The sequence below is a fragment of the Peromyscus californicus genome, unplaced genomic scaffold (genome assembly GCF_007827085.1).
Source record: "Peromyscus californicus insignis strain IS unplaced genomic scaffold, ASM782708v3 Scaffold_7__1_contigs__length_154581171, whole genome shotgun sequence".
Taxonomy (NCBI): Eukaryota; Metazoa; Chordata; class Mammalia; order Rodentia; family Cricetidae; genus Peromyscus; species Peromyscus californicus.
In genome coordinates this window covers 96,784,960-96,800,522 of record NW_026294595.1, presented here as the reverse complement: position 1 = coordinate 96,800,522, position 15,563 = coordinate 96,784,960, and the positions used below count along the sequence as shown (strand labels likewise).

Sequence of the window (15,563 nt, the reverse complement as noted above, 5' to 3'; positions counted from 1 at the left end):
GTACCCTTTCCCGCGGGCCAGGAGAAACGCTCTTGGATCTGACCTTCGCCTCTGGTCCCCCAGCCTGGGACTGCGGATTGCCTCCGGCCTGGGTCCGGGTTCGCTGTAGCCGGCTCGGTTCTGGCTGCCTCTCCAGCTCTGAGCCGGGGCGGGCGGGGCTCCGGGCTGAAGAGCGGCTAGCGCGTCCCGGCGCTGGGGCGGGGCACAGTAGGGCGGGATAGAGGCTGGCACCGCGACCCGCCGCCCGGGCACTCCTAGGGACCCGAGCGTGAAAGGTGAGACCCTGTGGGATGCTGGGCTCCTGCGGTGCCAAGGGTTCAGGCCGTGTGGCCGTGTGGGAGGCGGGAAGGCAAGTCTCCTCCACAAGTTGGAGGGGGCTGAGGAGAGGGTGGAAGACCCGAGAAGGTGTGAGGCAGGCGGGCTGTCCCCAAATCCTCGCCACACAATCGGTGTCCGGGCTCTAAAACGAAGATAACCAATCACCCAACACCTACCTACAGATCAGACCTGGCTCCAAAGCAAGGTATCCATCTGTCCCCCCATCCTGTAAGTCTGGGTAACCAGGGTTCCTGGTGGGACCTCCCAGGTCTCAACGCCCAGGGAGCCTGGTCGCTAGGTTTGCGTTGCAGCTGCCCGGGGTGCTGGCGTGGGTAGGGAATAGGAGGACTCTGGGGTGATGCACAGGGTCCAGGCGCACACCAGTCCGTCTGGTGTCCGAGGGCGGGGTGCCAGGGCCGAGAAAGTTGAAAATGACTTGCAATGGAAGGCGAGGAAGACACCAGGCCGGGTTTGTAGGGTCATAATTTGGTCCGCAATTGAGTTAGAAGAATGGGAGGTTGGAAGGGACCCTGGCGGGACAAAGTGCGTAGTTTTGGTGACAGGACATTAACGTCCGGACCGGATTCCGGCCCCATCTCCACGACCAGGAGCGTTGCGAGTGAGTTCCCAAAGGAAGAGCCGAGCAGCCCCGGGTGCCACGCACACAATATCTGAAAGAGAAGAAGGTAGGGAACTATGGATCGCGCGTGGATGCGGGGTCTGTGCGGTTTCCTTGCGATCAGACCTTGAAGGGCTGCTCTAGTGCCGACCCCTAGGGGCGCACTTCTTGAGTCTACACAGATCAATTCAGATTTGGGGTGGGGGGACGGTGAAGGAGAAAGTTTGACAGGAAATTAAGACAAGGCAGACTTCTTAAAGCTATAAAAGTCACAAGATTTGTCGACACTAACTCTTTATTTCTCTTAACTGGAGTCTGGGTAGGTTGGATTGTTCAGTTCCCCATCCCTGAGTCCATTACCACCTATCACTGGGGAATCCTCTCTCTCTCTGTCTCTCCGTCTCTCTGTCTCTCTCTGTCTCTCTGTCTCTCTCTGTCTCTCTGTCTCTCTCTCTCTCTGTCTCTCTCTCTCTGTCTGTCTCTCTCTGTCTCTCTGTCTCCCTGCCTCTTTCTCTCTCTCTCTCTTTCTCTGTCTCCCTCTCCCCCCTCCCTCTTCCTCCCCTTCCCCCTCTCCCTCTCCCCTCCCTTCCCTTCTTCCCCCCTCTCTCTCTTTCCCTCTCCCTCCCCCCCTCCTCTACCTTCCTTAGGAAGGAGGACCAGCAGTTCCTGAAAAGGACTCTCTTTAGTCAGCCGGAGATGTAAACTTTCAATAGGTTTTACTTCAGTCAGAGACATAAGCTATCCCATTCCCGTAGCCACGCATCACCCCATCAGAGTGCTTGACAATATTAGACATGTCACCTAAGCTGCCTTTATAGGGAGCTAGCAGTCCTTACAGGAAAGCTTCGGGAAGGAAATCTTGTTAAACTTCAAGAGAGGTTCCAGATCTCCCCTTGACTTTAAGTGATGAAACTAGGACTTTACTAGGCTGGGTCTTCGAGACTGTTAACTTTATCTCTACCCACCTGTCGTATAAACACTGGGAACCCACTTCATCTTGTTACAGGTAAGGACTAGATAACTACATTGGAAAAACTGTGGATCACTGGAGAAAGCCTCTAGCACTTAAAGGTCACTCTCCAGGCCACGTCAAAAAATAGAACTCCAAAGTGAAGGAACTGGCCCTTCACCCAAGTCATCATAGGGGCCCCTGTAAAGAACTGTAGGTGTCTGTGTTACTGAGTACGACAGAGTCGGGGTGTGCCCCTCTTCTGTCTGTCTATCTGTGTTTATGTAAGTTTGTAGGTGTGTGTTTATTTAACTGTCTTATGCATCAGTATAGACTGCATGTATGTACCAGTCATGGTGGTGAGTTGAGGAACCAGAGGGTATAGTTAACATTGACGTGAGATTTTGCTAGGTGAGAACCAATTCTGCCATCGACTCCATTTGTCGAGCCTGAGCGGGAAAGATGGTCCCAAGAGAAACTCGGAAAAGCAGAGTTCTGCTGCTTTGTTATTTCAGTCCATCTCCTCATTCAGGAGCCCTGTTTGCATACTAATGAACCCAAATTAGGATCAGCCATGAAAATTCAACTTTACTACATCAGGCAGTGTAGAGGAAGGAATATCTAAGTCACGAAATCGCACGACTAATGGGAGAGACCAAGCAAAGCATATTGCAGTCACCAACTAGCTTTGCTCTAGTCATCCGTAATCCGTATTTTGGAGAATCGGAAATGTTAACAATGTCCTTCTGTACTTGAGATACAAAAAAGCCTTTTGTTAGTGTTTCTTTGACGCATCATGTTAATAGAGATGAGCCATGCTCACAAAACTTATATAACCTCTCATTAAAATAAGCACAGGAACACTAAGTATATGTGATCCTGACCAAGATGCATTAAGTTAGTTGATATCTGCTTGCACTGCAAATACCTGTTGCTGAAATTCAACCATATGATATGGGTTCTTTTTCATTTTTCGTGTGTGTGTGTGTGTGTGTGTGTGTGTGTGTGTGTGTGTGTGTGTACATGCACACACACACACACCTATGGCATGAGTGCAGACATCAGAAGACAGCTTTCAGAAATCAGTTCTCTCCTTCCACCGTGTGGCTTCTAGGACTCAGACTCAAATTTTCAGGCTTGGCAGCAAGCACCTTCACCCACATATCCACCTCATGGGCCCTAATATGAGCTCTTTCTATGAACAATCTTGCTTGCTTTATCTTAAATCATGTCTTCTTTTTTCCCCTCTTTCCCTCCCCCTCCCTTTCCTCTTCTTCTTCTTCTTCTTCTTCTTATTATTATTATTATTATTATTATATTACTATCATCATCACCATCATCACTTTTATCATATAGCCTTGGAATGACTGGAACTCATTGTGTAGACCAGGCTGCCTTCAACTAAAAAAAAGATCCGCCTGCCTTTGCCCCCCAAGTACTGGGATTAAAGGAATGTGCCACCATGCCTGGCTATCTTAACTGAGACCTAAGACCTTCTACATTGTAGAGTTTTTCTTCCTATAGAGGTTTTCTTAGAAATTATTTCAGTTTGGGCATCATAAATAAAAATTTGCTATAACAAAAAATATGCTTTACAATAAATGTCACTAGGCCAGCAAGACGGCTCATCTGGTAAAGGCACTGGCTGGCTATGCCTGGCAACCTGAGTTAAAGCCTTGGAACCCACAGAAAGATGGGAAGAAAGAACCAACTCCACAAAGATGTCCTTTCACTTCTATAGGCATGCCATGGAAAGTACGTACACACACACACACACACACACACACACACACACACACACACTCACACACACTCACACGCGCACACAGACGCACGCATGTGTGCACTATTAAATATAAACATTTAAAAATAAAATGTTACTGTTAATTATTTTATTTAAAAAACTGGTTCTAGTTTATTTAAAAAAATTGTGTGTGTATGGGTGTTTTGCTGGTATATATGTCAATGTACATGACTGATGCCTGTAGAGGCCAGAAGAGGGCATTAGATCCTCTGGAGCTAGAGTTACAGACAGTTGTGATCTGCCATGTGGTTGTTGGGGATTGAACCCGGGTCCTCTGCAAGAGCATCCAGTGCTTTTAGTTAACCTCTGAGTCTTCTTTCCAGTACTTCAAAATAACAGACTTTTAGCTATACATTTTCAGCTGAGCTTACAATGTATGCTTTATGTTCAACTAAATGCAAACATTTATGTTTTTCTCTTTACTATTCTTAGAGACTCTAGCTATTGGAAGAGGGCTTCTAGACAGTTTTGTTTTTTTTTTTTTGAGATTACTAAATGTAGATCAGGTCCATCAGATCCCTTCTTATACAGCTTTTAGCCTTGTCTTGGTGGCACTCAGTTAATGTGAGTGAGTGAGAACAGTGTGGGTAATGAGGGGACATAGCTCCCTCTTGTGTGAAGACTCAGAAGGAGATGCCTGTGAAAAGAACTCATTCATATTCATTAATTCGATCCAGATTTGATTAGAATGTGCTACATGCAGATGATGCAAAGATGGGAAGATTAAATCTCTGCCCTCAAGGAGACTGTGTCTAAAGGGGAGACAAATGTTCAAAGTGATGGAGTACAGTAATTATTGTGATCAGGAGATATGATCAAAATACAACAGGAGTGGGAGAGTGGGAATCTTCCCATTGGTCCAACGGCCTTAGAGGGAACTCCACAGAGAAGGTGAGGTGAGCTGAGACTGGAAGTGAGGACAGGCGTTTGCCAAGGGTGGAACAATCCAGGTAGAGGAAATAACACATTCAAAGGCAAGAAAGCTTGAACAGCATGTCAGTCATGGAGAGGGAAAGAGGGGGCGCTGCTCATAAAGCACTTTACATGTGATAGTGAAAAAATTAGATTTTACCCAGGGCAAAGAAGTGACATGACTAGATTTGTTTATTAGAAAATAACCAGGCTAGCGAGGATGAGACTAAAATCAGCAAAGGCAGTAGCCAAGGCAACCAACAGATAATTTCAAGAAATACTCAGGGGGTAGGATGACCCTGATTCTGGCATCTTTGTTTGATTAATGGATGGTGGTAAAACTAAAAAGAAAAAAACAGCAGAGAATTCCATTTGGAGCCTCTTCAATTTGAGACATCAAAATTCATGAGGTAGTTAGTTGGTCCTTTTGAGTTTGGAGCCCAGGGAGACCTTTGAGAACTATAAGCCATGGGAACAGACGAGACTACCTAGGAGTATTTTGTTTTGTTTTTGAAAGAGGGTCTTACCTTAGTTTAGGCTAGCCTTGAACTCTCAGCTCTTGCCTCAACCTCTTCATTGCTCAGATTACAGGGGTGTACCACCACGCTGGGCTATCCAGGGAAACCTGAATGACTAGAGGAAGTGAATTATGATAGAATCCTGAGCAGCATCAATATTTAACAGAGAGAAGAAAGAGAAGCCTATATAGGGTGGCCAATGATAGGGGACACAGAAAACATGGTATTGTGGAACCAAAGAGTAAGTTTCAAGAAAGAAGATGTACTCTGCAGTGTCAAATACCACAAGTTTAAAAAGTTTTAAGTAGTGAGACTTTCCCTTTAGGTTATTTAGTGATGTAATGCCACAGATAAAGATGCAGAAAAGTTAGGTTACTATGGGCCAAGGCGACAAGAAATAGATAAGAATAAGGAAGAACCAACACAGACTATTCTGTCAAAAATCCTGGCTGTGAAAAGGAGAGCGTAGGACCAAACAGTGAGTGGAGATCCGGAAATGTTCCTTCTTTTGTGATCTGAGTTGGAAGAAACTTGAACCTATGCTTGGGAGGAAGATCCAGCAGAGAATAAAAAGTGAAAAGCCGTGACAGCACGAGGATGACTGATGATAAGGTGGTCGGGGGTTGGGCAGGAGGAGCTGCAGGGCTGGGGAAAAGATGAGTATTTCTCTGGGGTGGAAGAGCTGAGTACTTTAGAAGAAAGTGAAACTTTCACGTTAAAGACTGAAACTGCGGTTGTATGGCTTGTCCAAAAGACAGGATTAAAGGCTAAGCTATGTGCCTCCCTGTCTCGTTGCCGTGCCATACACTCCCTGTTTGTTTCCAATAGTACTCGCTGCACTCTCCATACCCAAACTCATTCCACCCTCATAGGGACACACTGAAGGAAACATTATTGTTTGTTTTTTTGTTCTGTTTTTGGTTTTGTTTTTCAATAAAACTACAGAGAGGTGAAGTTGCAAAAGACAGAGACCGAATGCAAACCCTCCAGAGCTGTTTGACCACGAAGCTGCCTCTTTTACCTTCCCACTAAACACGATTCTCCCTGCTCAGGTTAAATGATGGGTTCTCCTGGATAATATGAGACCCCAGTGCAGATCACACTTGGAAGAATGAACAGAACCGGGGCAGCGATTCTAATTTTTCACCCCTGATTTTGATGTCTCTCAAGTCGGGGTGCATCTTATCACAATGGTTGTGATGGTTTAATTGACAGGACTTTCTTTATGATTGTGAAATAGTAGTGTGTTTTGCAATTAATTCTGTCTAAAAACTGATGAAATGGCCAGGTATCATTTTTGCTAACGTCCTGTGTATAAAGGGACAAATAGGAGTCAAATATGCTCTAAGATCAATCAGGCATGAGGCAGAGAAGACCAAAGTCAGTATTTGAGTTGAAGTACCACATAGGGAATGTGAACGGAAGAAAAAGGCCTATGTTGGCGATGCATGGAATAGTTAGGACATCTGGTCCCAGCACTGTGCCTGACAGAGGGCAGGTATTCCTGCAATGCCTACCTAGGTTGTTCTGGACTCACCAGACTCAGGAGTTCAGGTACTTAAGCAGGCTGGGCAGTGCTGGGTCTAGGGATCAGCCCCTGTTAGTGTACTTGGACTGTACACTTAGCAGCTTTTTGGCCTTTGTTCCTTTGAAGACTGAAGAGGAAAGGCAATCTCTTTGTAATCTGCACCATCTCCTACCCTTATGACTTTGTTTGATAGTAAATACAGTTCTTTTTATGTTCTGTGATCTGCCTGTGCTAGAGCCTGGGAGGGGGGAATGAAAGAGAGTTCTTTTTCTTCCGATATTCCCAGAAGAAACAGAAAAGGCCCCAAAGTGAGTGGTTAGGAAGGGACCACAGGGCAGCAGAGACTGATTGCCAAGACCCTAAATCTGCCACAGCCAAAAGACGAGGAGATGGACGGCTGAAAGGCAGTGGAATAGCGGTAATGGTAGTGAAGGTCAGAAGGCACACACACACACACACACACACACACACACACACACACACACACGGCATAAGAGATGACAGAGCCGGGTTGGCTTATGCTCTGCAGCATCCCCAGCCCCACAGTGTGTCGGGTTCACAGAGGGCACTCAGTGAATACCTGTTGTTGCAGCCTCACCACCTCGGCTCACCCCCCGACAAAATGGCTGCTCTTGGATACACACTGCCCTTCTATCCGGGTCCCAAGCCAACCTTCCCAATGGACACAGCTTTGGCTGTTATAATCACCATCTTTCTGACTGCACTGGTCACCTTTATCATCATCCTGCCTGGCATCCGTGGGAAGACGGTAAGAAACAAACCCAGCCCTGTAGACTCCAGCCCCAGGGAGGACTTCAGCGTCAGGATGAGGAGTCCAGATTCTGTCGAGAGGCAGACTCAGGGAAGGAACTCCAGTGCTGAGGAAGCCTCGTTACCATCCCTAGAGCAGAGCTCCCCATTCACTGAACCAACAGATTGAGAATGATTTTGTACCAGACACTCTGATCTTAACTGGCCAAAGAGGCTCAGTGGTAGGACCCCCGTCCCTCCCCACCATAGGAAGAGGAATGGTGACCGTGGATGGAGGGCTATGCTTACTAAATCTGGCCCCTCTGACTCAGAGGCTGTTCTGGATGCTGCGGGTGGTGACCAGCTTATTCATCGGGGCTGTGATCCTGGGTGAGTGCCAAATGCCACAGGCTTGGGAAGCTGCCTCTCTCCTGTGAAGTTTCCTCTGTGGCTGCCTCTTCTTTTTGTTTCTCCATAGTGGTCACTGATTCAGGGTGCCTTCCAGATCCAGCCCACACACCTCTCTCACCATGGCTTTAGCCCTTTACTCTTACCCTTGCCCTGAAAGGTGCGGGCCAGGGAAGCCCAGGAGGATCCATCTTTTCAGTCTTGCTGCTGTTTTATTTGGGTTGTAATGAATGTAGGCAGGAGGACTCTAGGGGAGGGCTGTTTGTCTGGCTTCAGTGATTAGAGGAATAGGGAAAACAGACCATTGGTATTGAAGTTGTCTGTGTTTGCCCATCATGGTCTATGTGAATGCTTCCTTACCAGTCAGTCGCCTGAGTGGCTGTCCATAAACGGGACTGGGAGGGGTAAGCAGAGTGTGAGCATGGAAAATTTTAGATTCTGACCCTTTTCTTCACCCCACAATAATGGTTGGCAGACTTAGTATGAGCCAGGCCTGGACTAGTGAATGGGTATACAATTATGACAAGTCCAGGCATGAAGCCCTTGTAGTTTTCCTTCTGACTAATCCAGTAATGCTCAGGCCTTCCTGAGTTGCAACTCCCCAATCCCAGCTGTGAATTTCAGTTCTGAGTGGTCTGTGGGCCAAGTCAACACCAACACGACATACAAAGCCTTCAGTCCCGAGTGGGTCAGCGTGGATGTGGGACTGCAGATTGGGCTCGGAGGAGTCAACATCACACTCACAGGTGAGGGTTCTAACTCGTGAAGGAGGGAAGGCTCTGCTCTGCCTCTTTGAGATGTATTTTATGTGGTGTGTAGAACTACAGTGTGCCCAGCACCAGAGTCTGGAAGTGTAAGCGTTGAGGGGGAGGGGAAATTCAGAGCTGTCTCCTCTGTTGGCTGTCAGCTCCTGGCCATCTGCCCAGTGTGAACGAACCCCTACCCAGGTGAATGGTCCAATACAGTTCTTGGGTCTCTGCTAAGCACAGCTACCCTGCTCCTCAGGGACCCCAGTGCAGCAACTGAATGAAACCATCAACTACAATGAGGAGTTCACGTGGCGCCTGGGTGAGAGCTATGCGGAGGAGTATACGAAGGCACTGGAGAAGGGGCTTCCAGACCCTGTGCTCTACCTGGCTGAGAAGTTCTCCCCTCGAAGCCCATGTGGCCTATACAACCAGTACCGCCTAGCAGGACACTATGCTTCAGCCATGCTGTGGTGAGCATGGGTATGGGATGAGATAGCCCCCACTGGCCTAAAACTCAGGAACAGACAGTCTAGCCATACTCAAGGGGGTATCCTAAGTGGGAGGAGCTGGCATCAGTCACTTTAGTTCTTGGTTGGGAAGCCCACAGGCAAGAACGTCCCTTCACGTATTTGGGACAGCCTGTACCTGGCCATCCCACCCTCTCCAACAAGTAGAGGGGCCTGGGCCAGTCCTCACTGCATTTTGGCTCTCCAGGGTGGCCTTCCTCTGCTGGCTGCTGACCAACGTGATGTTGTCTATGCCGGTGCTGATTTATGGCGGCCACATGCTGCTGGCTACTGGCCTCTTCCAGCTGTCGGCTCTGTTCTTCTTCTCCATGGCCACATCACTCATATCACCCTGTCCCTTGCGCGTGGGCACTGCTGTGCTGTCCCCTCACCATGGGCCTGCTTTCTGGATCACGTTGGCCACAGGTGAGACCCTCCCCTGAAGGTAAGGGCTCAGGATGGAGGTGAGGGACTATCATGTTGGCGGGGTGGAGGGTCTACTTCTAGAGGTCAAGATGTCGGTGCCTTTTCTAGAGCCCCATCCTTCTCAACTCCCTCATCTTCTGGCTTTCTCTCGCGCGCATGCCATTTCCTCTCCTCGTCCACGCTCACTTCTCTGTAGCCTCTCGGTCGCATCCGTTATTCCCTAACTCTCTTTACTCAAGTCCTCCACATCTTCCAGTTGTGTGTCCTCTCCTGCATCCCTAACCACAGTTCTCGTTGTGTCCTAGATCCCTTGCATGTCCCCACCTCACACTACCCCAAACGCCCTAAATCCACCTGTCTTACGGTGTCACTCTCCTACCATGCTCCGTCTACTCGCCCACGTCATCTTCATGCCTCCTTCCTTTGTCTCCATCTGTCCCTATTTTCAGTCTGTCTTCTTCTCTCTCAACCTCAGTTTGGAGTATGAAAATTCAGGACAGTAGACCCATACCAGCGATATGGACCCTAGGACATCGAGTTAGCTCTATGAATTCACCCTAAGGCAGGGACCCAGACCTCCCTTATAGAGTTCTTCTGATGCTCTTAGGAGATGCTCTTGGGAAGACCTACTAGAACTAAGGCAAGACACATGTCACCTTCCTCCTCAGGACTGTTGTGTATTCTGCTTGGGCTAGTCATGGCAGTGGCCCACAGGATGCAACCTCACAGACTGAAGGCTTTCTTCAACCAGAGTGCGGAGGACCCAGTGCTGGAGTGGGGTTCCGAGGAAGGGGGACCCCTGAGTCCCCGCTACAGGTCCATGGTTGAGAGTCCCGAGACTCAGGACATCCCCATGTCGGAGGCTTCCTCTGAGATATGTTTTAAGGAGGAACACATCAAAGAGTCTGACTGTGCCCTCTGACGGCGGCCCCCTGAGTTTCCAGACTGGCTCCAGACCTCACTGGAGCCTCCCTAAACCCGCCAGAACGGCCCAGGAGGTGGGTTTGGGTTGTATCAGATGCTCAGCTCCAACTTTAAAAAAAAAAGACCAAAAGTCTCAAGGTTCTGAAGAGATGTCAGCCATGCCTCGAAACTGCTGTTATTAAGAAAGACAACAACGGGGATGGTTGTTATTCTGTAAAACATCCACCCTCTTGGATGCTTTGCCTCTTCAAAGTCAACCTCCCTCTCATAACAAATATTTTGGGAATCAAGTGATCCCTCAACACCCATCGCTTGGTTTTTGGGTGGTCTCCCCCCACCCCCCGCGCCCCACCCATTTCTTTTTTCTGTTGCATTCACAGCTTATGTGACCTCTGGATCTGCACTGTAAGGGGACCAAGCATCTTGTTCCAGTTCTAACATTAACCAGTTGTATGCCACATCCTCTTTGAGTTTCAGTTCCCAAATATGCTATGTAAGATTCTAGGACTTGGGAAGAACCGCTGAAAGAAGTCCCAGATGTATACAATGTGCGTGAGTGGTTTGCCTGCACATATGTCCGTGCACCTTGCATGCAGTGCCAGAAGCGGCCAGGAGAGGGCGCTGCAGAGATCTCCGGGAACTGTAGGCAGCTGTTAGTCGCTCTGTGGGTATTAGTACTCCAACCCCAGTACCCTCTACCTGAACCATCACTCCAGACTCCCAGGATTTATATTTTTATGCCTCGCTGTTTCTCTTTTAGCTCTCAGGCACAAACACAAAAGAAGACAGTGGGAAGAATTAGTGAATCAACGCTAAAATCCTAATATTTCCCAGTACATTCAGTTTGGCTAAATAGAGAAAGATTTGGGCAGTGTGACACCCCGTGGGGAGCTCAAGAAGATGCAGGTGCCTCTCGGGCCTCACTAGAGGGAGCGCCTCTCCCAGATTCCCTTCTGGGTTTCTCTGATTTCTCAGCACCAGAATTTACAATACCAGATTATCACTAGCCTGGCGCGAAGCTTCTCAAGGTTGTATGACTCCAAGGGCCAAGAGATGTCAAGGAAATGAATGGGCGGGGAAATTTTGAAAAATAAACAAACAAACAAAAGTTTATTTACAGCTCTTCGGAGAAATTCATTCCCTAGAGCAAAGGGCACTTCCGGGGCTCCCCCTAGTCCCCCTAGATTCAGCAGTGCTCCTAGGGCGTGCCTTTAACACTGTCTTCGGGTCTGCGGGATCCCAAGGAGATTGGGAATCTGGACCTAGCTCTCTTCACAGGACAGTAGTAATATTCAAATCTGGAGCCTTGAACTGCTCGTGTTGCGGGTTATTGAAGATGAGAGGCGAGTTCCCTTTCGCCTGACTGCTACAGTCTTTGCCACTTTGACCCAGAACGGAGCGAAGAACGCTGGGTCGAGTGTAGTGGAGAATCACCACCGCCCCTCCAAGGAGGAGGCTCAGGATGCCTGCACCGGAGGGCGGAAAGACAGGGAGTCAGGGGTGCAGGCGCTCCTCGCCATCATCTGGAGCCCATCCTTGGAATTTCCCACACACACAACCCTCAGAAAGTACTCTTATGTGTATTACGCGATGCACGAGTTCTCAGGCTAACTGGAGCAAGATACTGAACCCTTCCGAACTAGTTCTACTCAATCATAAAACGAGAGTAACAGCGCCTGCTCCACCTTCTGCCTGATGTCGAGAGGAAGAAATTAAGTAAGAACTCACTCTATAAGCTGGGTAGCGCGCATCCTTTACATATCCCGATCATCACCAGATTAGCATCCCTTGGTACTCACCGGTGGCCAGCGTGACCCAAAAGGAGGCGCCGTAGTGAGGCGTGAAGGCGGCAGAGCCCAGACGGAAGGGGCAGAGTGGCACGCTGGAGACCGAGGCGAAAGCGAAGACCGCGAAGAGCGTGAAGGCGCTGGTGGTGAGCAGCGCCAGGCCTCCGTAGAGCGGGGTGGGCATGGAGAGCAGCGCGTTGGCGATGATCCAGAAGCAGAACGCCACCCTGGTGGGGACCAAAGCAGCGCGCGGTGAGCGGGGTTCCCTGGCCAGGCCTGCAGGAGGCGCAGGGGAACCCCGAGGAGAGCCGGCTCCTGCGCGCACGCGGTGCCTGGGATTCCCACGGTTTTTGCAGATCGCCGGACGATCCTGCCCGCGAGGCTGCAGTTCCAACCCGCAACTCCCGAGGCCGTTCTCTCCCGGTCACACGCACCCTGCCCCGTCCCCACCACAGGCTCACCAGAGCGTTGCTGCGGCGTAGTGTCCGGCCAGATGATACTGGTGGTAGAGCCCGCAAGGGCTGCTGGGTGTGAACTTCTCTGCCAGGTAGAGCACGGGATCCGGCAGTCCCTTCTCCAGGGCATCAACGTACTCCTTGGTGTAGTCTTCGTCCAGACGCCAAGTGAAACGCTCATTGTAGTCAATGGTCTCATTCAGCTGCTGCACTGGTGTTCCTGCGGGGAAACTGTGGGGTTAATGCACTCTGCAAGGCCAGGGACCCGGAAACTGAATACATCTCAGATAGGGAACTAAGGGTGGGGCAACTGGCAGGAAAGAGAAAGATTAGGTAGTCGTTGGGGGAAAACCCAAATCCACGTCAATCAAAGGCTTTCTGAGCCTGAGGGATGTAAAAGATCTTCTAACATCCCTTGGCGCTCAGCTCCCAACCATTCGATCTCCCAGCCCCAAGAACTCACTTTGCCCCAGCCTCCTCACCTCTGAGTGTAATATTGACGCCCACCAGTCCCACATGCAGGCCGACATGGACTTGAACACGGGCTGTACTGAAGGCTTTGTAGGATGTATTGGTCCACACTCCCCCCACGAACCAGTCTCCACTGAAGTGCACAGCTATGGGGAGAGGCACACGATGACTTGGGGGGGAGGGGGAGAGGGATAGGAGGTGGGACAGAAAGATGGAGGTTTAGGGACCTGGTGTAACAGCAAGGTAAGGGCAGAAAAGTGAGCACTAGCCAAGAGCAGTGGTGGAGGCAGGGGGGTACCTGGGCAAGTAAGCACTCCTCAAGGTCAGCCTAGACTACACAGCAAGCAAGAGACAGTCTCAAAACAAAAAGCCCACAGCAAAAGAACAGCCAGGGGTACCAGAAATAGGTGCAAAGTGGGAGGGGGACCAGGAAACCGAGCTAGCTCCCCATTTCTCAGGGCCCTCTGCCACCCCCTCCCTGCTCCAACTCCTCTCTCCACGAGTTGCCCCATACACTCACCCACAGTCTCTGCAGCCCCACGCGTTGCCCCATACACTCACCCACAGTCTCTGCAGCCCCACGCGTTGCCCCATACACTCACCCACAGTCTCTGCAGCCCCACGCGTGGCCCCATACACTCACCCACAGTCTCTGCAGCCCCACGCGTGGCCCCATACACTCACCCACAGTCTCCGCAGCCCCACGCGTGGCCCCATACACTCACCCACAGTCTCTGTAGCCCCACGCGTGGCCCCATACACTCACCCACAGTCTCTGCAGCCCCACGCGTGGCCCCATACACTCACCCACAATCTCTGCACCGATGAACAGACTAAGAAGAACTCTCACCAACCAGAACCATCGCTGTGGGGAAAGATAGACACTCGGGTCAGGATTGGGTTCTGCCCAACCCATCCTCAAGACCTCCCTTGACCCCAGTCCATCTCAACCTGACCTTTTGAGACTGATGTCACACCTGCTTTTCCTTCAGTTCCTCTAAGGCACTGGCATTTGTGGTGTTTTCTGGTCGTGTGCTGATGTGACCATTTCCCCGGTCCTATTTTCAGGTCCAGCTTGCCTTGCGCTCTCCGACTACCCTTTCTACCCCCCGCTGTCTGGCGCCTGTTCGCTACCACTAGTTCAGTCACTGCTTGGTGAGGCTCAGTGAGTTCAGAAGTGCCAGGCAGGCAGGGGTCACCTCTCCCTGAAGAGGGAGGCCCAGGATCTGGTAGTCAATGAAAGGAGAGGAACTGTGGATATTTCTAGATGGGCCAGTTCCCCCAAACCACCACCAACAAAAATTAACACAGAAAGATTGGCGTCTTCTCAGACTTGAAAAAAAAAAGGTCCGGTTTAGGATCTGGGGTCTGGGAGCATTTAAAGGAACTGCCCAGGCTTGCTACAAGTTTGAACCCTCTGTGTCTTTAACCGAACGAAAACACAGCAGTCTAAATTGCCCGTGCCCATCCTCTTGGCCAAAAGGTTATTGTCCAGATGACAGGACAGGGGTGCTCAAGTGTTCAGAGAGAGGTGGGAGGTCCCGGCAGCACTGGAAGCCTGGACTACTGGGCTGGTTCCCACTTTCTGCAGCAGCCTCCAAAATAAGACAGTTAGAGTCTCTTCCCGGGAATCCCTGAACCCTGCACTGTCCTCTCCCATGAAGAGTGGATTGTTGCACCAGACTTCTAAATTTACTCCTGCTGATCCCCAGTTTAACTATTCATGAAGAACCTTCCTTAGTCTTGTCTGCCCGGAGTCTCCGAGAAATGCTCTCCGCATTGCACCCTCACCTACGATGTGAGCTTCTAGAATCCCCCTAAGAGGAGCTCTTAGTACCCGCTTACCGAGTGGCCACGGATCCCAGGCAAGATGAGCAGGAAGCTGACGGCCAGGCACAAGAATACCAGAATGACAATGAGCAGCGGGACGCTGAAGCCCGCCGCGTGCCTGGGCTGGGGGTAAAAGGGCATCACCCCATCCCACATAGTCATCTTGCAAGAAGTTGGAGAACTGCACACAGGCAATGAATGAGCTGGTGTGAGTGAAACAAAGTCTGAGCCCCACGGCTCTTCTAAGAAGCGCAGAAGCGGGATCCTGAAGCTCTTTCCTGACTTGGCGGCTTCGTGCCCAGCGTTTGCAAAGCAACGCAGACCCCCCTTTTATAAGAGCGTGGGCAGCAAGCTGGGGAGGTGTCCTGATTAGGTGACAGGGTCCTATGCAGATAAGATCAAGCAAACGAGGGCGGGGACATGCAAATAACGGCAACCCTGCTCCTTAACTGGTGGCCAACCCTCTTTGGTCCCCACATTCACACCTGGAGCTGTGGCCTGAGCTGACACCAGCTAGACAGGAGACAGAGTGAAGGTTGAAAGTGCATCCAGGAAGTGTGAAGATTCTCGGAACTGAGAGAGTGGAGTGCGGGGGGAGGGAGCAGAGCA

At 50.3% G+C, this 15,563-nt stretch overlaps 2 protein-coding genes across 2 annotated transcripts; one reads left to right on the top strand and one right to left on the bottom strand.

The window, feature by feature from the left end:
* The first annotated feature begins 924 nt into the window (after positions 1-924).
* Positions 925-10,962, top strand: Duoxa1 (dual oxidase maturation factor 1). Its single transcript, XM_052724865.1, has 7 exons — positions 925-1,004; positions 7,241-7,417; positions 7,731-7,788; positions 8,418-8,552; positions 8,812-9,025; positions 9,270-9,487; positions 10,156-10,962. The coding sequence occupies exons 2-7, from the start codon at positions 7,271-7,273 to the stop codon at positions 10,407-10,409; spliced, it is 1,026 nt and encodes a 341-aa protein (XP_052580825.1). The 5' UTR covers positions 925-1,004; positions 7,241-7,270; the 3' UTR covers positions 10,410-10,962.
* A 721-nt stretch (positions 10,963-11,683) lies between these two features.
* Duoxa2 (dual oxidase maturation factor 2) lies at positions 11,684-15,116 on the bottom strand. The gene is made up of 6 exons (XM_052724866.1): positions 14,970-15,116; positions 13,932-13,989; positions 13,136-13,270; positions 12,660-12,873; positions 12,211-12,425; positions 11,684-11,877 (listed from the first exon to the last, which is right to left on the bottom strand). The coding sequence occupies exons 1-6, from the start codon at positions 15,114-15,116 to the stop codon at positions 11,684-11,686; spliced, it is 963 nt and encodes a 320-aa protein (XP_052580826.1).
* Between the last annotated feature and the right edge of the window lie 447 nt (positions 15,117-15,563).